General features: G+C 43.2%; 1 protein-coding gene across 15 annotated transcripts in view; it reads left to right on the forward strand.

Moving 5' to 3' along the window:
* ST3GAL6 (ST3 beta-galactoside alpha-2,3-sialyltransferase 6) overlaps positions 1–23,694 on the forward strand; it is a 77,939-nt gene that overhangs the window by 12,544 nt on the left and 41,701 nt on the right. For 11 of the 15 annotated variants that reach the window (XR_007407908.1, XR_007407909.1, XR_003124091.3 and 8 more), the window contains 3 exons: positions 7,005–7,171; positions 19,777–19,876; positions 22,662–22,739. Coding sequence is in view for 11 of the 15 variants with exons in the window: in XM_025416956.3 (XP_025272741.1) it covers positions 19,788–19,876; positions 22,662–22,739 (167 nt within the window). In the remaining 4 variants the exon portion in view is untranslated. Of the gene's footprint in view, positions 1–5,603; positions 5,625–7,004; positions 7,172–9,102; positions 10,269–19,776; positions 19,877–22,259; positions 22,295–22,661; positions 22,740–23,694 lie in introns of those variants that run through there. The other 4 variants (XM_035709828.2, XM_025416987.3, XM_025417005.3 and 1 more) reach the window with 4 other exon arrangements.

Consider the following 23,694-nt stretch of genomic DNA (forward strand, 5'->3'; position numbering starts at 1 on the left):
AATTGGGCTTTAGGAAGTGCTACGGAAATGCGCACAGCAGGTTACGTGACCCAGTACTTTCTGTGGCAGAGGATTGCTTTCCGGGGGCCTTGGCCTTCCGACTGCCCTCGAGCCCGGCCTGAGCCCGTGAGAGGGAGCCACCGGGATGGCAGGAGCCACCGGGATGGCAGGAGCCACCGGGATGGCAGTGTTGCGAGGCCCCGGCACTCCGCGCTCAGGCCACTTCCCGGGCTCTTCTCCTGTGGCCTTGCTTTGGGACCTAGGGCCTCGCCGCTCGTGGCCTTTGACCCGAACGCTCTTAGCACAGGCTCTGTCCCTTGCCTTCCGTCCAGACGTCGTTACCCACCACTACCAAGTCTGGGCACATCTTCAGGACATTTTTAAACACCCCCGGACCTGGGGACAAAGTTTCACAAGTTTAAGTGGCCCGACTTTTGGTTTCTGGTCTGTCAGTGGTGCCTTGTTCTCGTGCTGAGTGGCTTTGAACGTCTAGTTCCTGCTGTTTATGTTTCTATGTCCTTTCTGCCCTTTGAGGGAGAATGCAAAAAAAAAAAAAAAAAAAGGTAGGTTTTGGGCTAAGCCTGTATTCTGTACAATAGACACGTTAGGCAATGAAAACTAATAAAATGTGCACTTCGAGTCTGTAGTTGAAGGGTTAGAACGAGACAGAAGGTTGCGTTTGGTGTGTTTGTGTTTACCGTGGCCTTGCTCTCTTTTCTCAGATATCCTTACATTATGAGATCTTGTGCCTTGGGGCATATGAGTCATAAATATCTGGGCTAGCTGGATGGATGGACAGACGGACAAGTGGATGATTGAAGCTGCTCCATCTTGGCCAGTTATTTTATTAAACTGCTGCGGGTAGAACAGATTTTCAGTTGGGTTCAGGGCTACCTCCTGAAGCCTGGAAGGGTGTTCCTAAGCCTGGGAGGATTTCTTGGGCTGGAGCCCAGGGATCTAGAAGTGAGATCTCCTTGGCTGGCCTATGGAATGTGCTAAAACATTTGGCTCGTTGTGTGAAAATGGGGTCACATAGTCTGATTCCACTGGGACCCCCAATGCGTTGGAGTCACTAACTTTCATTAGAAACCCAGATTTATTTTTCTGTTTACCTGAGTGGCACCTAGAAACCTGCTAGGAGACTTGACTTCCCTTTCCTTCTGAAGACAAATGCATGCCCATCTTTGAATTCTCTTTTGCATTTTCTGCACGAAGTTATCTTATAGCGTGAAGAATGCAGCCGTTCATCAACAGTTATCCATATTTGAAAACATCTGCCTTTTGAGGCTTTCCCGGAAACCTTCTTTATAGAAAACAATGTTAAAGTTATAGGAATCCCATAGTTAGGTCTTCGTGGATTTGTAGAGTTGACTGCAGTTTACATTTTATGATAATACTTGTTACAGTGACCTTGAGCTAAAAAGTCCCATTAATATAAATAGATGACTATTTTTAGTTCCACTGTTCAGAGGTCTAACAACTGCGAGATCATTTTATTTCTTTAACTGCCCACTTTATCAAACATTGATTTTGGCATTTAACAGGCATTTGCCAATCCCTTGATTCTAATGAAAAATTTGCTCATCTTTCTGTGTAGTTGTGCCTTGGATTATTTTCTGGCCAGAGCACAGAACAAAGAATTCCAGAGAAACGTTTGTTTTGTTTTATCTACTTGCTCAAATGCTCTGATTTTTCTTGCCGAGTGTGGTGTGCCCAGAAAGAGAAAGTGTTATAAGATACAGACTGTTTTCTGCAGTATGTTTTGTTTTCAACAGGATTAGAATAGATTCAACTTAACTAGAAATTTACTTTCTCATTTAAAATACTATTAACTTCCCCTCTTCAGAGTCACAGTATTTTAATTGTCTAGGTATTTCTTTATGACTTGAATTATCAGAGGTTTCTTCTTTCTTCAGAGAAAAAAAAAACCTATTCATAAGGGAAATTTCTATTTTAAAGTATTTCCAGCAATTTGTGAGATTCAGTGTCTCGCTATTTTATCTAGATTGAAAAAAAAGGAAATTTGTCTCTAAAATGGGATTTTAGATAATCAGTCCTCTGGAAGCAACCTAAATGTCTGCCGGTAGGGAATGGGTAACTTTGCGATATATTTGGTCAGTAGAATATTCTACGGAACTTGAAAAGAAGGAGCCAGACCTTTCTGCAGCTCATCAGTAGAGGGGGGAGTTCAAAACCTAACAGGTAGGGTGAACAACACAAATTTCAGAATATTAGATATTTGTTATGTAAACGTGCAACATCACTTAAAACAATATCACACACCATATGATATTTATGAATGTGTGCGCACCTGCGTATGTGGGCCTGCGAATCAAAAGGGGACTGGCTCCCTGTCAAAGTCATGATCCTGGTGGTTCCTGGGAGAAGAGGAACAGGGACAGGGAGGGGAAGATAAACGTGCATTACAAAAATTCAAAACAGAACCCCGAGAAGATAGTTACCCCAGTGAATGGGTTCACGGGCTTTTAATATTAACCTTTGGATTTCGATGCGCGTCTTGTGATACACTCCCAGGTACTACTTCCTAACGAAACCGGTTCCCACCAGGAAGGTGCAGACTCCGGGAGCGACACTGCCGCGGCCCTAATCCGTTTCTGCGTCACGATGCCCCCCAGGGAGTCCTCACAGCCGCCGGCCTGGCGCTGACCCGGCTCGCCCCCTTGGAGCTCTGAGGCCCTGGACCAGTTGCCTTCCGTGTCCCTAGCTGTGGAACGAGGGTCGCCCAGCTGTAAATATTGATAAAACCCTGAAGTTATCATTATACTTTGCTAGAAATGATGGCTAAGCAATGTCAGGTCAGCAGAAGACAGAGCAGTGTGTGTAGACGGCGTGTGGCAGCGATTGGCGGTCACTGTGCCCGCGTTACTCGTGTCGGAGGCCTCAAGGCCTCAATGTAAAGCTTTTGTCCCCACCTCAGAATCTTTGCAAGTGCTCTTTCCTGGGCTGCAATGGTTTATCATTCTTACCTCTTTCATCTGGCTAACCCTTCAGTGGAGTTCTCTGAGACCCCCCCCCCCAGGTTCTTCCGGGGAGCTCCCTGTCCTCCCCACCTGGGCCTGGGCCTGGCCAGACCGCGGTTGTCACCGAACGGTGCCCTGGGGACTGCTTGCTAATATCTGCCCCTCTCCTGGATGGCGAACTGGTGGCTTGTTTTGTTTTCCCTTCATTACTTTATCTCCAGTGCCTAGAACATCTGGCGTAGCGTAGGCGTCGAGAAATTACTTACTGATTCAATCAACAGTTATTGCAGAAGGTGGAGACATCCAGCAATAATTTTATCAGGAAATAAATTCGATTCACTTTGCCCAAAGGATTAACCTACTAGCATGAGAAAGTAAATCTAGGATTATATGACTTCATAAAACATGCTTATCACATGGATTGGTTTGTAATAATATTACAAAGTACCCCAGGGCAAGGGTACTTTATAAAGATTTTTGCGTCATCTTTGGAATCCGGCTTCAGAGAATCATTTTATGGACAGTAATATAAGTTATCATCACCTATTTCCATGTGCTGTGGAAAGCAGAATAATGGGGCTCCCAGGCAGCTCAGGGCATGACCCAGGGTCCTGGGATCGAGTCCCGCATCGGGCTCCTGCAGGGAGCCTGCTTCTCCCTCTGCCTGTGTCTCTGCCTCTCTCTCTCTCTCTGTGTCTCTCATGAATAAATAAATAAAATCTTTAAAATAAAAGCAGAAAAATTTCCAACACTTTAATCTTAAGATTTTATGTATGTTCATCTGATTTCTCATAGGCTCACTCACTTTTTTCTTTTAAAAATAGCAAAAGAGGAACTAACAGGTGCTACTTCCCAAGGAGAATAAGCTAGGGTCCTTCAGAATTAACTGACAAGTAAATAAGCAGTTTGAAAAAAAAAGGGCTTTTATAAATCGGATAGAATGCTACTTATAACTTTGAAGCAAACTGAAACAGCAATCCCTTTGGAAGGGGGACTGTCACAATCAGAAGAAAGGCAGGAAACTGATTCCGTCTTAGTGGTTGGGGTATTTACTCTGGGAGAGACACACGAGAACGCTTCGAAACTTAAGGACGGTCTGTGTTCGGATATTAGCGTAATTTTCCAGGAAAGACCTTACATAGGATTTTGAACTAATTAAAGTCCAGATTTATTAGATAAGGGAGTAGAGCCAGAAACGGGGAGTTTCAAAACAGTGAAGCAATTTTTTAGGACTGGTATGCCTGGTAGGGAGGTGAGATTTCAGGGCTAGGTAAATAAGGCAAAGCCCTCCATTGAAGAAGGCCACAAATTGTAGCCTTGGGAGGCTTACCCCCTCCTGGCCTTTCTTTGGAGACACGTGATTTTGTACCACAGATCACTGGGGAAAATGTATAGTCATAGTCCTTTCATCCTACTTCTCTGTTAACTGTGCTGTACTGAAATCAGAAGTAGGGCAGCCCGGGTGGCTCAGTGGTTTAGCGCCACCTTCGGCCTGGGGCCTGATCCTGGAGACCCTGGATCGAGTCCTGCGTTGGGCTCCCTGCATGGAGCCTGCTTCTCCCTCTGACTCCCTCTCTCTGTGTCTCTTGAGAATAAATAAATGAAATCTTAAAAAAAAAAAAAAAAAACAAGTAACCGCATTTTTGAATACTGAGTTCATTTTTACAATGTAGTTATTTGGCTTTAAGTATTTGGCCTTGAAGTATGAGTATCATCGTGCAAAATTATGATGGGGGCCGGTCCTGCAAGACACCAAGATACAAACTTTTGTGAATTTTGAATGTGTGGACCCACAAAACCCTGCTAATCACCCCTTAACCTATTTATTAGTCATCTGCCTCCAAATCAGGGTTGGAGAGTGCTTTTGAAGTCATGTGGTTAGAAGACTGCACTTGGCGGGAGCACTGGTTTAAATCACATCCCAATCGAGTTACATCCTTAACACTCTTGACTTGAAGCCTTGGCATCACCTGGCTGCTTGTTAGAAATGCAGATTCTCACGGCCCCCTCCCCGCCCGCCCCCCCGCCCCCCCCGCCCCGCCCCCATCAGAATCTACAGTTTAACAAGATGCTCAAGTGATGCCAATGGACGTTTAAGTTTGTTAAGCTCCAAATGGCTCCCAAGTGGTTTTTAGAACAGGGTATCTTTAGTAACAAGTGACTCATTATCCAACCATGCCACCTGTGTTATCTTTCCTGTATTATCTTTAGGCAACCCAAATATTAGCAAGTTCTCTCCTACTGAGCTCAAACCTAACTCCTTGAATATCGCATTTCCCGGCTTTGGCCTAGCGTCCCCTCCTCCTGCCCCTCTTCCTCCCTCCTCAAGCCTCCAGAACCCGGCTGATGCCTCTTCTTCATGGGGGTCATTCACACATGAGAATGGGCGACCTTGTTTCCTCCCTTGATTTAAGCATCTCCAGGGGTAACTAAGTCCCCATCCCCTGAGCCAGTCCTGGCATGTTATTGTTTGGGGTTTCCTTACCAAATATTCAGACTAGATCATTTTAAAGGAGCCTTCTAACTTCAAATTTGTGATTTCTCCTTTACGTCAGCTGGTGATAAGTACTAGTGGGCAGAAGATGACGGAAACCAGGAGCTGCACTTCTCTCTGTGTTTGGGGAGACTGATTCTGAAGCACAGGTGTATAATTATCCATAATTTCCTTAGGCTCAAAATTCTGCAGCACAGTAGAGTCTTCCATTATAATAACTCCTAAAGAGCCCCACTTGGCCTTTCTTCTCATTTCTAAATGCATCAACGACTTGGCATTTCAAATGTTAAAATAAGCATTTTTGTGTCTCTATAATAAGTTTTCAATTTCAAAGAAAAAAATTCCCTGTAATCTACAACTCAGCACATCAGATTTCATTTTTTTCTTTAGGGTCTTTCGGGAATTTGTCACAGACACACATCCGTCTTATTCATAGAACTAATTTTTGTGTTCTCAGCTTTTAAAATTTTTCCTTCTTGGGGCTCCTGGGTGGCTCAGTCTGTTAGGCATCAGCCTTCAGCTCAGGTCATGATCCCCAGGTCCAGGATCAAGCCCCGCATCGGGCTCCCCACTCAGCACGGAGTCTGCTCCTCCCTCTGCCTCTCCCCCTCCCCCTCCTCGTGTGCATGCGCATACACTTTCTCTCTCAAATAAATAGTTAAAATCTTTAAAAAAAATTCCTTCTTGGTAGATTCTAAAGATTTTTTCATGTCGTTTGATCTTCATAATAGTTAAGCCCAATTATCCCCTGATTGTAGGACATTCAAGTTCATAGTGGCTTCTAAAATAGAGTATTTGCCATATTTTTGTTGGTTTTTGTTTTCTTATATTTGTTTCCTAAGAATTTTTTTTAGAATAACATTTTCTACTAACACAAGTGCAGAGCGTGCAATTTTTGTTGTTTTTGTACCAGGGTTCGTCTTGTGTAAGGAAAGTCATAACAAGAGCAATTTGAGACTTTTTTCAAAGTGTTTTTGAGAAAGTAGCCCACAGCACATTCTTACTGGTTGTTCTTCTGATTTCTCCATGCTTCCTTTCCCCTCACTGTCTCCTAGATATCTTCATCCTTGACCTCCTCCTCATTTTCCTGCCTCCCTTCCCTTCCTCCTCGGAGGGTTTTCAGAGCGACAGCTTCCTCTCTCACCTCTGCATTTAACAATAAAGCTGTGTGTATGTGTGGAGAGAAGCTGAAAAATAAGACAGATGGTTCTTTCATTACCAGGTTGTTTTGGATTAATTGAGCTGGATATGGGTTTGTTTGTTTTTTTCGTCAAGGAGACTGAGCTGGATCCCGTGGCTAACCAGTCATGAATGATAGTAATGTAATATATGCTGCTGGTTTTGTTCTTGGAATTTTTTTTTTGTCTTGTTTTTGGTAATTTCATTATCCTGTCGAGTACTTTAGGAGGGGTCAGAAGTGAGTTTACTAAAATGATGTAGTCATTAAAAATGTTTTAATGGCTTAAAAGTTTTTCTTGGGCACTTAGATCCCTTCTTAATAAGCATGCTATCTTTGTGTTTTCTTTCAGCACTTGCAAGTGAAGAAGCAGCACAGCCCTTTATCTTGGGCTATTTCCTGTGGAGAGACTCCAACAATTTAGCAGCCAGGCTCCTGGGCCTCTGGGACCCTCACCACATCACATCCTTCACCTTCAGGAGCAGAGCGCCTTTGGGAAACAGACTTCTAAAAGTGCAGGTAAGCAAAGGCAACACTACCACTGTCTCAGACTTCTTAGATGTGAGCTTGAACCCTTGAAATGTCTCATGCAACGTTGCCAACTCTAACAGGTACCTTTTTAAAAAAATATATTTTATATATTTATTAGAGAGAGAGAGAACTAGCAGGGAGAGCAGCAGGCAGAGGGAGGGAGAGAAGCAGGCTCCCTGCTTGAGCAGGAAGCCCGATGTGGGTCTCTATCCCAGGACCCTGGGATAGTGACCTGAGCCGAAGGCAAATGCCTAACCGACTGAACCACCCAGGCGTCCCTAGCAAATAACTTTAAAATGCCTATAAATTTATCTCTTACTAGTTCAACATATGGCCAGAGGGCCCCTGAGGCTATTCATGTAACCAGTGAGTCATCAGCATATCCCAAAGTTTAGCTATAGAAGTTATTAATGTTATTATTAATAAAGTTTATTTAAGTAATCACTATACCCAGTGTGGGGCTAGAACTCCTGCCCCCAAGATCAAGAGTTGCATGCTCTTCTGACTGAGCCAGCTGAATGCCCCTTAAACATTATTTTTATTCTCAATGTGAATAGATCTTCTTTGGGACTATTATAGACCAATTTGGAAGTGAAAGAGTAAAAAACGCTGAAATGAAAACTAGAACATTACACACATCACAGCTATTGTAGAAACTGCTGTTAACAAGCTGTGTAACCTTGGGCTAGATGCTTGCCCTCTCTGGGCCTTGTGTTCTCCATAGAATGAACTCTAATTCCTCGCTGTCCTTAAGTGCTGCAGTTAATAATAGTTTTTTTGAAGTACCTTAGTATAATGTTTAGGGATAGCCTCCTTACCATTCCTGGAACCCATGTACACATTTAAAACCTCACTTCATAAATTTATTCTGAGAAAGCTCTGGAAGCTCTGGAGCTCAAAGATATCCATCAGGAATCAGCTCCATGTTTTACCTGTGCCTCTGTACAGTCTTTCTGATTTGTTAAGGTTCATCAGAACATAGTTATTCTACAAGCAAATGGGATATGTTACTGTTTCGTTTGAAAATCGTTTTTGTGAAGGACACCCGCAATGCTTGAGTGGTACTGGCAAATTAGGACATTCACAGTGGTTTTGGGATTTGGTCGTTGGGAATCTCTTCACCCCTTGCACCAAGATTAGTCATGAGTGATTTCAAAGCCCTTCCCTAGCATCGTGAGCTGCTGAGCCTGCAAACCTCTTAAACACCCCAAACTTCGGCTGGACATAGGGCCGGCTCTTCAGGTTTCTTACGGCCAGATGTATCTTCATTTAGTGGAACCCGAGGTGTAGTCATCTTGGTGACTTGCAGAACTGTCTCGCCTGCCAGTCTACATCTTCCGGCATCGGATGGAAATATTCCGAGTTGTTGCAGCCCGGTGGTGAAGGGCGTGGGTTCTGGTGTGTGCCTGCCCCTTACTACCTGGGGATTCTTGTGTACGTTATAATTTCTCTGTGCTGTAGCGTCACCATCTCGGTGATAGAGATGACAGTAGTCCCTCTCTTAAAGGGTGGTTTTGAGGATTTAAAAGAATCACATATGTAAAATATTTAGAACAGCTCTATTATGTAAGTGTTCAGAACATTTAAACTGTTTCTATTGCCATCTGTTGCAGCGTTTCATTCTCTGCTCCCATTCTCTAGGGCTACCGACCCTCAGCTCTTCATCCTTCCCTTCTTAGGCATCGCCGAATGACCTTGGCTTTGCTTTCTGAGTCTAGAACGCAGTCTTTGAATCCTCAACAGTATCGCGGTGTAAGATGCAACTGTCACTCCAGTTCTTTGCAGAATTCTTGATTTTATTTCTTGCATCAAGACATACATTTGGCATGCTGGTTACACGTCCGGGTTGTTGGTTTCTTAAACTCCAGAGCAGTTTTATTATGAAAAGCATAAAAAGGTGTAGCTTCTACAGCCGGGAATGGGGTCTAATTCTAGCGTGAGTTTTGCTGATGATGGATTACTACTACGACTGGGATGCCTTTCATTTTTTATTCAGAAGCAGATGAGTAAGTCTTCTATCACAGATACTTTGAGATGTTGAAATGGATGTGGGGAAATAGCTAGCGTGGTGGTGGATGCTTGATGTTTTAAGGCTATTGTTAGCCTAACGTCGTTGGTTCTTGAGGGTCCTTGCCAGGATGTTACAAAGTTCGCTTTTCAGTAAGGGCTTGGTATATGGGCAGTTAATATTTCATTGGTTTTAAGAGAAGAATGAGAAGAAGATTAGGAGAGACGTTACCATGTGCCAGACTTTTACATAACTGCTTTATATTTGCCGCTTACAATAGCTCTATCGGGTGGTGTTAGTCCCACCTGACAGCTGAGGACACCGAGTTATAAAGAGGTTAAGCAACTTCCCAGGGTCCTATAACTGGTCAGAGATGTCAAGCTGAGACTCGAACCCACAGGGGCGGAATGCCGTGCAGGCAACCTTAACACCTGATGACGCTGCTCCCTGCAAAGAATAGATTCCATGGAGGGGGAGATGAGAAGATGCAAGGACCAATTATAGAAGGCTTAAATGCCAGGCCAAATGATTTTACGTTGGTAGGGCAGACAGTGGGAAGCCACTGAAGGTTTTCCTGTGGGGTGGGTGACAAAATGAGAGCTGGGCTTGGAGGATTCTTACACCAGGTGCGGCACGGGGGTTGCTTTAAAGAGAAGAGAGATTAGAGATCATTGCTAGAAGCTGAGAAGAAATGGGCACGTGGGTTTAGGAGGCAGCGTTGATTTAAGAGAAGAGCTTGCGAGCACCCACATTCACGTGTGCTCAGGAGGAAGTGAGCTGGAGGTGTGGGCAGAGACTGTAGGGGGGGGAGACCCAGGCCTGTGACGTGCCACCCAAAGGAGGTGGTTGGGGAATTGGAAACTGTGGAGGTTGGAGAGGACCACGTCAAGACAGAGACCGGAATCGTGCTGGAGGGAAGGCCACGTACAAGCGTCCTGCTGCGCCCCCGACCCTGCTTCTTGTGAGTGAGGTCCCCTGTGGCAAGGTGGCGACTCTAAATCCTGGCCGCCTCTTCTATCTTATGGTGACACCGAACCTTCCCCCGTCAGCGCGCCCTGAACCCTTTCCAGCTCTAAGGTGTGTAATTCCTGGGTTCAAATTGTGAATAACGATGGTTGGAAATGCCGTGGGAAGGCCGGGGGGTGGGTCCGTGGACCGTGATAGGCCGTGCAGGACGAGGTGTGCGTCCCGTGGCTATGATGACGGGGTCCTCTCTATTTCCTCCCCAGAATACCGGGAGTGTCGGGGCGATAGTGGTAGCAAGTGGAAGGGTCAGGCTGACAGCAGCACAGGAATGAACGTGTTGAGGGAATTTACGAGGCAACCACAAGTAATCCCTAGAATGTGAGGGGAATTCTTCTCTGAGCCGCTTATTTCAGAGACACTCTGGTTTCTTCAGAGAAAATTCTGTTGATTGGAAACCCTAAAAGTCAAGTCCAAAAGACTTAAGAGAGCGAGGAACTTGGAATGAGCTTCCAGTTCCTCTCAAAACCCCTTAGGAAGCCCTGAGCCTCGTGGGACGCAGCCTCTTTCTCTGACCTTCTCCATCGGCGCTTCTCAGACACACACCTCACCTGGGGGCTCTAGGGTGTGGAGCTGCGGTTCTCCATTTCTGCCGAGTTCCCAGGTGACGCCACTACTGCTCCCTGGACCCCACTTTGGATAGTGGGAGTCCGAACTACTGCCCTTTAGGACTCCCAACAGGTAGTCAGACTTGTGTAGAAGGGCCGTAACCGTTCGCTCTGTTTCTCCTCTCTGGTGTCACCCATGGTGAGTGTTTGGCCTTAACAGGTGAATCTGTCCTTACTTCTGATTTGTATTATTCAATGGCATCAATAACTTGAATTGTTATGGGTGGAGGTTTTTTTTTTTTTTTTTTTCCTTTAACTGAGGAATTGAAGCAAATCTGTTCTGAATAGGCTCCAGTGTACAATATAAAGTTTTTTTATATAAAGTTAAACCTACATTTGCTCTCTGACCCACGAGAACATATGTTTTTCCAAAGACTTGTACCTGAATGTTCGATGTGGCTTTAATAACCGTGAGAACAGGAGAAACTACAAAGAACCAAATATCCATTAGCTGGCGAACTGGTAAATGTGGAATAGCCACATAATGGAATGCCACTCAACTATGAAAAGGAGTGAATTCCTGGGACAGGCAACAACCTGTACACTTTTTAAAAAAGCATTATGTTAATTGAAATAAGCTAGAAATTAGATACTTCCCATATGCTTTTATTTAGGTGAACTTTTAGAAAAAAAAAAAAAAAACCCAAAAGGATAGAGATAGATTGGGCTAGGAATTGTGGGAAAGGGATTTGGCCATAAAGAGGAACATGGCAACATGGGGGTGGGGATCATGGAAATGTTCAGTATGATCTTGAGAGTTGTTACAGGACTGTATACGTTTGTCAAAACTCATCAAATGGTATGCCTGAAAGTGAATCTTATTATAGAAAAATGATATCTCAATAAAGTTAATTTAAAAAATCAACCACAGTCATCCTGTTAGCCTGTTAACATCTAATATTCCTTGGAGGTTATCTTATCAGTGGGGTTTAATATAAGAAAATAGAGAAAATTTCCACTCCAGGAAAAGAAATGGGTCTCTAGGAGAAAATATGAATAAACAGTAGGAACATAAGCTTAAACGCTTCTTTGTGTATTTTCGATGTAGCTGAGTCTGAAGGGAGAGATCCTGAAAACAGGAACTTCAGTTCATTTATTTTTAGCATGCAGAATAGTATGCTATTAGCTGAATGATTTTTTTTTTTTTTAGTGTGTCCCACTGTGCTTTTAAAAAGCAAAATTCTGAAAAGTTACTTCTATCCTTCTTATATTCTTTGCAGTAAGCACACCCAATTTTCAGCAGAGGATTTGGTCCTCTGCTTTGGCAGTGGAAGCTTAGCTTTAATTAAGTAAAAAGATCTGTCTACATATGCTTGGGATGAAATCTGGCAAAAGCACTGGCTTTCTTGAAAGACTGAAGTGTGTGTGTGTGTGTGTGTGTGTGTGTGTGTGTAGAACTAGCTGCCTGTTCTTGCATTAGCCAAAGAATTGGGAGAAGAGAGAAAGAAAGTTAATTATACGTGTTCTCCTTTTGCCGTGCAGACAGAAAAAAAAACTATTTAGAAATCAGCAAGAAAGTATAGAATTGGTCCAATTTGTTGAATCTAGACAGAATGTATACTGTTGGTCCAATTTGTTGAAACCAGACAGAGGAGGGATGGTGCGTAAATCACATTTTCTATTTACTCAGTAATGTCAGATTTTTTTCTCTTAAATTTGTATCAAATAGTAACTCAACATTTCAGACGTAATTTCAGGCATATTAATTTTGTATGTGCTACTCTTTTTTTCTTTAATTATGGCCTAGCGAGAATTTTTCTTCTAGTAGAAATCTCATCAGACTGAGTCCTTAAGATTTAACTTTTTAAATTATAAAGTGAGCATGTTTTCATATTATGTTTCTAAGTGTATTTTAATAAATGCATGCAATTTAATGTGTATCATTCCCTTGTTTTACCTTTAAAAAAGGTACTAAGTGAATGTAGAGTTCATGATGTAATAGTTAAAAAAAAGTGATAGTTTCCCATATGTACAATTTAAAAGTTTTCTATAATGTACAGTTAAACTCAGATCTGAGTTTGAATTCTTGCCACTGCTCTGGTGACTAAGCATCTCTAACAGGGATGATAATATACTTGCTTTCATCATGTGTGGAAAGGGCCTAGGGTACTGTTGGACAGTTAGTTCTTCATATATTGTGCTGTCATTTACATGATCATCACCAAACTGTGGAGGCTACCAGACATTTTTGGATCATCCAATTAGTCATAAGGACCATAGTTTAAAAAGAGGTGGCAAATGAGTGAAAGAGCACAGAGCCCTTTACATAGCCCACAGGGGTCCTGTGTGTCTCTGTTGAAGCTTGGGTTATATGGAGATGGTTAGGCCTAGGAGGCTTAGGGACCCTATGGGGCTGAACCAAAAAATCTGGACATTAATACATAGCCAGAACCAGAGCTGATGCTCCCATGGGCACGTGATCACAGAGAAGAGTCCTAAACAGAGCAATAATACAAAAAGGAAGGCAGACAGGATGTATGATCTGTTGGCCAAGTTCACACAGTCTTGTGTGTGTCCTTGTGAGCTGAGGACTGGTGGAGGCCTGAATGGGGAAGGGACTCTCTGAAGGCTGATGGGATGTAGGCTGTCAGCGGGGCTACCTGGTAAGGCAGTGGGGGTGAGCCTGGAACAGGGAACACCGCCTATGATCGGGCCCACATGGCTGGGGAGAGCCAGAGGGGATGTTCTTTTCTAATGTGCACAAGGATGCGGGTTGTTGGGTCAGGCTGTTGAGCAGCAGTGTGTGAAGTGTGAGATGAGACCAAGCGGTGGAAGGGCTGTCACTGTCAGTCACTGGAGTGGCACAGAGCCTGGGGAACAGGTTGGATGAGACGTGGTTTCTGAGCTACTAAAAAATTGTAAGTTTGACTGCAGAGCTGCTGGGGTGGCTGGGAGAGCGAAGAATGCAGACTTTGGAAAACAAGGGTGTCCTATCCAGTGAGCCAGCAACAGAATTCAGGGCAGGTGAAAGAGCTGGCCAAGGTCAGCGTGCAATCAACCAGAACCTGACCAAACGGTTGAGCTCCAGGGCTCCTCAGGCTCCCTTTCCTTGGGCCAGGATCCATCCCAGAGCCTGGGTGGGCCTGAGTCTATGGACAAGAGAGGCATTGGGTGTAGAGGAAATGTCACAGAGAGGCCAGGTAGGCTGGGTCTGTGTCCCCAGCATCTGGAAGAGGAAACACAAAGAGAGTTCACTCCTTCATGTTGTATGATGTCGAGATACCCACAGGGTTTTTGTGCTTGGTGAATAGAATAATTCAGAACTGCTGTTGAACATGCTTTGTTCTAGCTGGTGGTTGGCAAAATGAACTCCCTTTGGTTTGAGAAGGTATTAGGAGAGTCCAAAAATAGAGATCTGACCATTCTCAAGGGTCATTTCATAGGTTTGGTTTGTTTGTCCTTTTAAGTAATGCCATCAAGCTTGCCCTGAGGCTCAGGAATGTGTGTTGAAACAAGCACCCTCCTATTTGCTTCTCCTGTTTGAGAATTGCTGCTCTAAGACACCCAACAGAACCATGGAGGGGGAAAAAAAAATAATGGATTTCCTGAAATCCAGCAGAATGAGTTGGGAGGAACAAGTAATAGGGTTTCGCTTCATCCCAGTTTGTGACTGTGACCTACTTCTTGATTCCCTTAATCCCTAGGATCTATGCTGTTTAAGGAGCTGGTAGGAAAAATGAATTAGAGAAATGCTTTTTAGTGTTTAGTCTGGTATCAAAAAGATGGGCCTGTACCCGTTTACGGAAGCTGACCTCAGGAGAGAGGCGGTATAAGGCGTGGGCTCTGGTCTGATCGATGAGGGTTGGCGGGCTGGTTCTGTTCATTAGCAGCTCAGGAAGGTTACTGGTCCACAGCGTGGGGTTGTACGTTTACCACTCCATGGGGCGATTGTGAGGGTTACATGAGCTAGAGCACCAGAAGCCTTTATCATCTGCCTTGGCACGTAATGAGCATGTGCTGAATGCCCCTGTCTCAATGATTCTAATCAGCCATTATCCACTGGGCATTTGCCATGTGCTAGACATTTCTGCCCCCCCCCCCACCCAAAAAAAAAGGCATCTAGTTAGTGGATGTGTAACTACATTCAACGGCTATCTGCTTAACCTCTCCTGTGTGCCGGGTATTAGAAATGCTCCACACTCCCCTAGGGAGCTCCTAGCCTTGTCAGGATAACTCCTGTAACCTCTGTGTCATGGTCCCTGGATTTCAGGAAACCCAAGATTTTTTTTTCTTTCCTCCATCATTCCCTGGAGTAGAGCAGGGCAGTGGTTCTCAAACTCTGGTATGCACGAGAATTCTATTGGAGGGCACTTGTTTCCATGTACATTCCTGAGCTCCAGAGATTCGGATCAGGTTAGGGCTCAGGAATGTTCTCGTTAGCAAGCTCCCATCTGGTGTTGACCCTTGGACTGCCACATCCCTTGGGGGGGCACGCTGCCCTAGAGCCATTTCCCTTCTGCGGATATCTGAATTCCCCCTCTGGGAACTCCAGCCACCACTTGGGAGCACTGACAGGAAGTTATAGGCTAGAACTCTCTTTTGGGTTCCCCTCATGCCTTTTGTCTTGAGAAACAGGATGACACCAGGAATAGAACTGTGAGGAAGAAATGGTCAGACCTTAAGTCTATTTCTGTCTCCCAAACTGTGTGACCCAGGGCAGCTCAACCTCAGACTTTGAGTTTCCTCCTCCTTCATCAGGAAGATGGTACCTACCTGCCATTTATCAAACCCGGTTTGAGCCTTAAATGAAGTGAGGGACTTAGAAGCATTTTGTGAACCTTAAAACTCCACACAAATGAGACCTGCTTTTTATTAAAGAGGAGGGAAAGGCGTTGCCAAGATTGAGCTCCCTTTGATGTATGGAGATTATTCATATGTCAGTCTATTATAATTTGAGAAGAAATAAGGATTTGATTTCTGCTGATCCAACAGGAAGCTGGGTCTGTCAGGTTTAATGTCGAGATCTTGAAACTTCTTTTGATGATTGAAGCTCTACTGAAGGCTTGCTTTTTTTTTTTTTTTTCCCTTAAAGCAGGCATTCTGGGTTAAATTCTGGGTTTCTTTTGAAATCTTCCGTTCAAAGCAAAATGGTCATTCCATTTATGGAATTATAATTAGAGAATTTGTTTATTAGTGGAATTTTTTTTCCTACAACCAAGCAGAGGGAACTATACATGTTTATCACAAGGATATCCTGACTGGCCAAGTCTACTTTGCAACTTGGATGTGCTTTGTATTGCCCGTGAAATACAAGAGAGTTGATAAGCTTCCTAATTTTTTCTCAGCTGGTGTATGCAATGGCTCTTCAAGAGTTGCTTTAATTTTTTTTAAAGGAAAAGAATGCCTCACACTTCTGACTTTTCAGCTGAAACACATTTGTGAATGAAAAACCACAAAATCTCGGTTACTTCTACTTCTGTGCTTTGCAAAATAATATGCAGGTTTCCCAAAGAGTTCGTTCTGGAGGACAGATGAGCAGACCAAATTGTAAATATGGAGTTGTTTCTCTAGACCTTCATATACTGTTTTATCTTCCTTGTAGAATAGATTTTTTTAAGAATTACTGGTACTCGTGAGTGGCATCCATGTTGGGTGTTTGCATAAATGATGTTATTCTAGGTGGAGCCTTGACTATTTGAGCACTTAAACAGATTGTTTTGTGACTACATTGGCTCATGGTAAGATACCTTCCAGGACAGTCATAAGTAACTTCTAAAACTATTTCAGGTACAGTCAAACGGGTGGATTCCAGAACTGAGTTATCAAATACCCCTGATGCCTGTGACCATCAACATATATAACAAAAAAGGGTTACTTACAGTGTATTTTCAAGGGAGTCGCAGGATCTATAAATAATCCCATTGTTCTTTGGAGTCTTTAATATGTATCCTATATTTGTGTTCGGGTAATAACCGCATGTGGGGCGGGGAAGAACTTTGCTAAGGTCACATCAGTCAAAGGGATGAGACAAGCCAAGTCCACATCAGTTTCTCTGAGCACCGATAGGCCTGTATCTTGTCATCATGAAGCTTTGCTCATGGCCTTTGGTCAGCATTTAATATGATCTCAGCCTACGCGTACGACAAGTTGTCTTTCAGCACCCAGCTGGGCACCCACTTCCTTGACTTTTCTCAACTCTATACAAGGAAAGGAAGGAAAGCTACATTTGTTGAACAAATACAAGGGCCAGGCTCTGGGCTGGCTAACTTCTCTTTGATTCTTCAATTAGCCACTTCACAGATGCATCTAACATCCCAAACGCCTCGATGTCTTAGACTTTTATTGACAATCCAAACCTTAATTCTCCCCCATCACTTGGGTTTTACCAAGTTTTCAAGAAACCTAGAACCATACTTTTTTCTTTTCTTTTCTTTTCTTTTCTTTTCTTTTCTTTTCTTTTCTTTTCTTTTCTTTTCTTTTCTTTTCTTTTCTTTTCTTTTCTTTCTTTTTTTCTCTTCTCTCTTCTCTCTTTTCTTTTTTCTTCTTCTCTTTTCTTTCCTTTTTTTTTTTTTTTTTTTTTTTTAACCTACTGATAATCCTGCAGCTTATTTCTGGCTTTTTAAAACCATAAAGAACTTAAGGCATTTTTTTTTTTTTAAACCACAACATGTCAAGATAGCATACGTTACAAATGGATGAGGAAGACCAAACAGAGTGGAAAGAGATGCACAGGCCTGAGGAGATGGGAGCAGCAGACCTAGATATTTTTCACATGCTTTCCTCCCTTTGGTGTCAGAGGCCTTGGGGCTTCCTGCCAGGCCAGTGAGAACACCGTGTAAGGCTGTGTCAGGACAAGCCAAGGCTCACTTGGGTGTTCTCAAAACCCATGCATACTGCTACTTAGGCAAAGAGCACAGCTGACTTCAGTTTTAGGAAACCAACAACAGTAAAATACACAAACTTAGCGCATGTTTTGTGTCCTAGGTTGTGTCAGATGCCCATCCTTTGGGGGTAATTTACCTCATAGCTCGAAGAGTAGGCTGTGTGCTCTCCCTTGTAAACACGTGAGTTTACTTGGGGCTGGACGAGGTAAACTGTTTAACCTAAGCACCCCCCGCCCCCCAAGCCAGGAGTTACGTGAAGTTAGGCCATGATTCATGTCATCTGATTGCCAAGCAGTGTTGACTTTTCATGAGCATTATGTATCCTGAGTTAGAAGTATGTGTACAGTTTAGCTCATTTAATTCCTCTATTTGCTTTCTCTTTACACAGGCATTTCTAACTCCCTTATAATAATGGCACGTAGGGGTGCTGCCTACCGGTCTAGCCCTGAGAAGCCACAGCTGAAAGCAAGGGAGGGGAAAACCAATCCCTGCTGGATAAAGACTGCCTAGCAGACAGTCCCCACACCGTTGCTGGCTCCAGAGGAGCCCAGCACAATTCTGACATTTGTTAAGATGATGCCACGTGATCAAAGAAAGCTTAAGTTATACTTGTTATCTTTGGCTTATGAAGGCAAAGGAGTGTTTTATATTAAGAGTTCCACGTGCACTTACTTTACTGTCACAAGGGACACAGCATCGTATTATGTGGAAATGTATCTACCCAGACTCGCAGTGTCTATACTGCATTGCCCCGATTGAGGTTAATAGATACAAATAGGAGTGGGAGGAGTGGTACGAGCAATTGTCTAGATGAAGCAGAAACTTCGTAAGAGGTAAAGAGTTGTAGTATACTTGTTTAAAAGCACCAGCATTGAAATCTATGATAAGAACCATATATTAGGGACACCTGGGTGGCTCAGCAGTTGAGCATGTGCCTTGGGCTCAGGGTGTGATCCTGGGTCTGGGGATCAAGTCCCACATCGGGTTCCCTGCAGGGAGCCTGCCTCTCCCTCTGCCTATGTCTCTGCCTGTCTCTTGTCTCTCATGGATAAATAAGTAAGAACCTAAAACAAACAAAAAGGAACCATATATTAAATTTGTCCTTTTGCATTTAATTGCATGGGGAAGTGAGAACTTTCTCGGAAGCAAAAGTGAGAGCTAAATATGGTGAGGGTTTTTTTTTATATATATGTGTGTGTGTGTATATATGTACATATACATTCTATAAAGGGTTTTTAAATTTGTATTCAAAAGGGAGTTGTGTCCAGGTTTCTATCTAAAATTGTATAATGGACTATGCGGTCTATGTAGTGCCCAAGTAAGTAAGAAATTAGATAAATTTACCTGTGCTGTGATACTGAAAAATCAAATGGATACAACCTAAAAGTATATAAAAATTGAAGATGTGGGAAGTACTTTTTAGTAGCTTTTTTCCTGTTTTTATAAAGTGTGTGTGTGTGTGTGTGTGTGTGTGTGTGTGTGTGTGTTTGGAGAAGAAGAGAGAATCCTAAGCAGGCTGCACACCCAGTGTGGAGCCCAACTTGATCTCACAACCCGGAGATCACCACCTGAGCCAAAATCAAGAGTCAGACACTTAACCAACAGAGCCCTGTGGGCCGGGGCGCTCCTCAGTTTTTAAAAGTTACAAAAAGGACTTGTAAAAATTACAATGGAGAGCATTTGAAAATCATTTTGAGCACCGAAGAAATGCAATGTTTGCTTACATCTTAGGGCATGTATTCACTGTCTACTGAGAGAGTGAAAATAGATATTAGTGTCTCTGAAGAAAGTTTTGGATATGGAGCAGATGTGCAAACTTTTGTTCTGCGTGAATTCTTTCCTTCTCTAATGTAAGAAAGTAGGATGGACGCCACCAGCTTTGAAACAATGGTGCCGTTTACTGGTCTACATGTCACGTTGGATTGACTTACCACTTGAGAGAGAAAAAAAAAATACTTTTTTTTTTTCCTACAAATTTAGTAGGTATTTCCAAAAACAATAGGCGCACATCATGTAGGCCTCGGTTTCCCTTTCTCTGTTGATTCACTAATCTTGTATTTGAGCCTTTGTGTGAACCCATCTACATAACAAACTATTGCCTTTTCTTGGGACTTCGTTCCTGTGTTTCAGGTGGGCCAGCCATGAGAGGGTACCTAGTGGCCATATTCCTGAGTGCTGTCTTTCTCTATTATGTGCTGCATTGTATATTGTGGGGAACAAACATCTATTGGTAAGTTTCATGGTTGCTCTTTATTTTTGTTTTATTCTAAAGAATTTATTTATTTGAGAGAGAACGATGGGAGGAGGGACAGGGGGGTGAAGGAGAGAATCTCAGGCAGATGCTGTGCTGTGCATAGAGCCTGATGCAGGGCTTGGTCTCACCACCCTGAGATCATGACCTAAGCCGAAACTAAGAGTCAGACATTTAACTGACTGACTCAGGTGCCTCATCATTCTTGCTCTTTAAAAATAATTCCCAAACTAGTCTTTCACACAGACCCAAAGATGATACTGGGGGGAAATAATATATATGGGGGGAAATATATATAGATTTATAAATATATTTTTAATATATTTTTTATATTTATAAATATATTTTATATATTTATAAATCTATATATATTTCCCCCAAGTCTTTAACATTTTGAGCCTTTTTCTTGCTTTCCATTATAAATTGGGGTTTTACCATTATAGTAGCTTACATGTCATGCTCTAACGGTTTAAAAACTGATAAAACAGCACCTTCTTTTTATTGGCTTTTCAGTGGAGCAGTGATGTTGTCTTTGAGACATGACATTTTTCTTTATATAATATTTCATCGTCGTGAATTGATGGACTAATTCTTGGGCTCAGGGGTCCTTGACTACTGTGCCTAAGATGCTTGGATAAGAGATTGTTGACTAAAATATAAACACTACATATGGTTCTCTTCGTTTAAAAATATTTGGTGAATGATGAACATACTTTATGAAACCACATTGACTGGAAACGTCACATAAGACTTTGAAGAGGCGCAGGTAGTTTTATGGCAGAGAAAACTTACAAGCTTTTTATCCTTTTCCCTCTTATCAGCTCTTTGACTAGGAATAGTCTTGATGACCTTTAAATCCTGAGTGGATGGTAGTATATGATATCAAACTAAATCACAATGTAATTTCCTGTCTTAAACTAGGAGTGCTCTTTGCCGGCTTTTTAATAGGAGATCCTAGATCACGTTTCTGGTTTTTTTGTTTGTTTGTTTGTTTTTTTCCCCCTACTAGATAAAAAAAAAAATGATGCTTCTGAATTTATTTCACCACTGGTTGTTTGAAAAATTATTGTAATGTTCTTCATGGAAGGAAGTTAGGCAAATGGTCACTGGAAAAACCCAATGCCAGGTGGGTAGGTTTGGGCCTAAGTTTCTAGGCTTTGGACTTAAATACCGAGCTAGAGGACTGAGGCGTTTTATTACACACCCTGTGAGGGTTATACCATGGGGATCTCTCCTTCCATCTTTGCCACATGCTATCTCTGTACCACACTTAGTAATGGAAGACGACAGGAGAGAAAGCAAAGAGGTTACTAGATACTAGATAGCGACTTCTCTACAAATCCTATTGTGTGTCACTGGGGAAATGATAAGGAAGACAATGTAAAGAATCTGAATTTCGTGTAGTCTTTTGTTATCAGAGTTTGAGGAGTGTTTATGACACTCGAAAGCTAACACATCACTCCAGTCATGTAAAGTCCTGTAGGACGTTACCCTGGGTGGGTTTGTGCTGTGAAGTTGATTCCTTAAGAATTATTTAAGACTGGGGGTGTCTGGGTGCCTCGGTTGGTTAGGCGTCTGCCTTTGGCTCAGGTCATGATCCCGGGGTCCTGGGATCGAGCCCTGTGTCAGACTCCCTGCCGGTGCTCTCTCTCCCTCTCTCAAATAAATAGATAAGAATTATTTAAGACCGATAACTTTTTTAAGCCACTTCAGAGCTTGTGTTCACAATATCCTAAAAGTTTTTCTGTTTTAAAACTTTAGAAACCAAATAATGTCTTATACTTCATTTTTTTAAATTTTTTTTTTTAATTTTCAAATTTTTATTTATTATACTTCATCTTATCCTCTGAATATAACTTGGTGTTTATGGTCTAATGTGCTGGTCCCCATATTTATGTACCTCCCTTACATATAGGTCGAGGGATTCTTGCCACTTGGGGTATTCACAAAAGATGTTTCTCTGGTAAGGACTTTAAACTAGCTTTGTCATTTAGAAACCTAGCAGTTCCAACTGCGGGGATTTTTTTTAACAACAACAACAACAAAAAAAAATTGAAAATTGAGGCCTGTTCTTTGAGTTGGAGTCCCATGATTGTAGAAGAACATTGGTTAGTTGTTTAAGATTAGTTGTTCCTGTAATTGGTCGTTAATACGTTCTTCTGTTAAGCAGTGTTGAGGCTGGCTGAATCTGGATCCCGCCACCCTGTCCCCTTCGCTTATTTGTGTTGTCGTGCTCTGTCTTGTTTCACAATACCCTTTTAAGTTGTGGAGACAAGCGCTCCATTCAGGCGACCCAGAAGGGCCTAACCTGTGCCAGGAACAGAGGAGAGTCCCATAGGACTCTGAATAGTGGGATTTGTGGCGTCCAGATGACAAGGCTTGTCTGGGGAGCTGCAGGTCTGTGTCTCTGTGGCAGGTGTCCCCAGATGGGGCCGGAGGACCGGCTGCTCAGGCTCTGGGTGGGGGCACTTCTGCAAAGTCAGCCTCCTTGTGGCGTCCACAACGTGGTAATCCTAGGCCTTCTCGAAGGCCCTTTGTTCCCTGCTCACTGAATTATTTCCGGGTGGCTTGGCACCTCGGCCTTTCTCAGTCTCGTGCCTTGTGTCTGGGGTCCTCAGACATACGCAAGGGACTGTCCTCTCGGGGGCTTCTGGGAGAAGGCGTCCTCCCGGCGCGGGCACCGAGCGGACTCCCAGGGCATTGGCTTTCCTGGGGGCGGGCTGCCGGGTTCTCGTTTCTGACCGAGCCTACTTTTGTCTCCTAGGGTGCCACCTGTGGAAATGAAGCGGAGAAATAAGATCCAGCCTTGTTTAGCGAAGCCAGCTTTTGCCTCTCTCCTGAGGTAAAACTAACAAAAGAACTTGTGACCCACAAAATGTTCAAAATGCGTTTGTGATCATTTTTCACACTCCTCCTCCCCCCCCCCCCCCCCCAGTGTAAATCCTAGCAGTAGAAAGTCAACACTCTTGTGTTTAGGGAAGAGCTTGAATATCCTGTCTCCTTTTTGTGCTTTTAGTCAGATCTGCATCTATTTGCAGCAAAGGCCTTGAAGAGCTCAGTCAGCCCAGTGCTCCTCTCCCAGGTGAGATTAGAGAGGCCTGTTTGTGTCGGATTATAGACCCCAGTGAACTGTTTCTCAGGGTTGTATTTCCCCCTTGGTTGTTGCCATGTGATTTCCCACCCTTCATGTTCTGGGGCTGTTCTCCTTTGCCTTTAGGTTAAACTTCTGTGACGAGAAGTTTTTCCTGACTTTGAGGGACCGGATTTCAGTGAGGTCCTGGGAATGTAGAGCATGATCGTTATGGGGTTGTCAGGAGTTGCACAATATCCACCAATACTCTTTCCCTCTGTCCCCCCAACTCTGACACGTTGCTGGTCAACGTGCTTCTAGAGAAATAGAAATAAAGGACAGTCTGGTCACATTTAATTATATAAAACAGGGACAGGCTTTTTAACACTTTGCCCATTAAGGATCAAAAACCCGTGTATTCTCTTAATTCTCTTAATTCTCTCCCTGCCCCTTTTCCTTACTGGTTCCTAACCTTGTGGGGCTACACATTCCTTTACCATCAACTCTCTAGGAGACTGCAGCTTCATCGGACATTCCTGCATCTGATCACAGCTGCGCCGTGGCTGCCTCTGGCCTTCCCATGGGTGTGTGTCCAGTTAGGTTTTAGCTCTTTTTTTTTTTTTTTCTTTTTTTTTACCATGACCTGTAGTTAGGAAATAGGTTTTACTTTGGAACCCAGTAGACACTGGGGATAAATAATGTTTTACCTGGGAACCCAGGTATTTAA

The sequence above is a fragment of the Canis lupus genome, chromosome 33 (assembly GCF_003254725.2).
Source record: "Canis lupus dingo isolate Sandy chromosome 33, ASM325472v2, whole genome shotgun sequence".
NCBI lineage: Eukaryota > Metazoa > Chordata > Mammalia > Carnivora > Canidae > Canis > Canis lupus.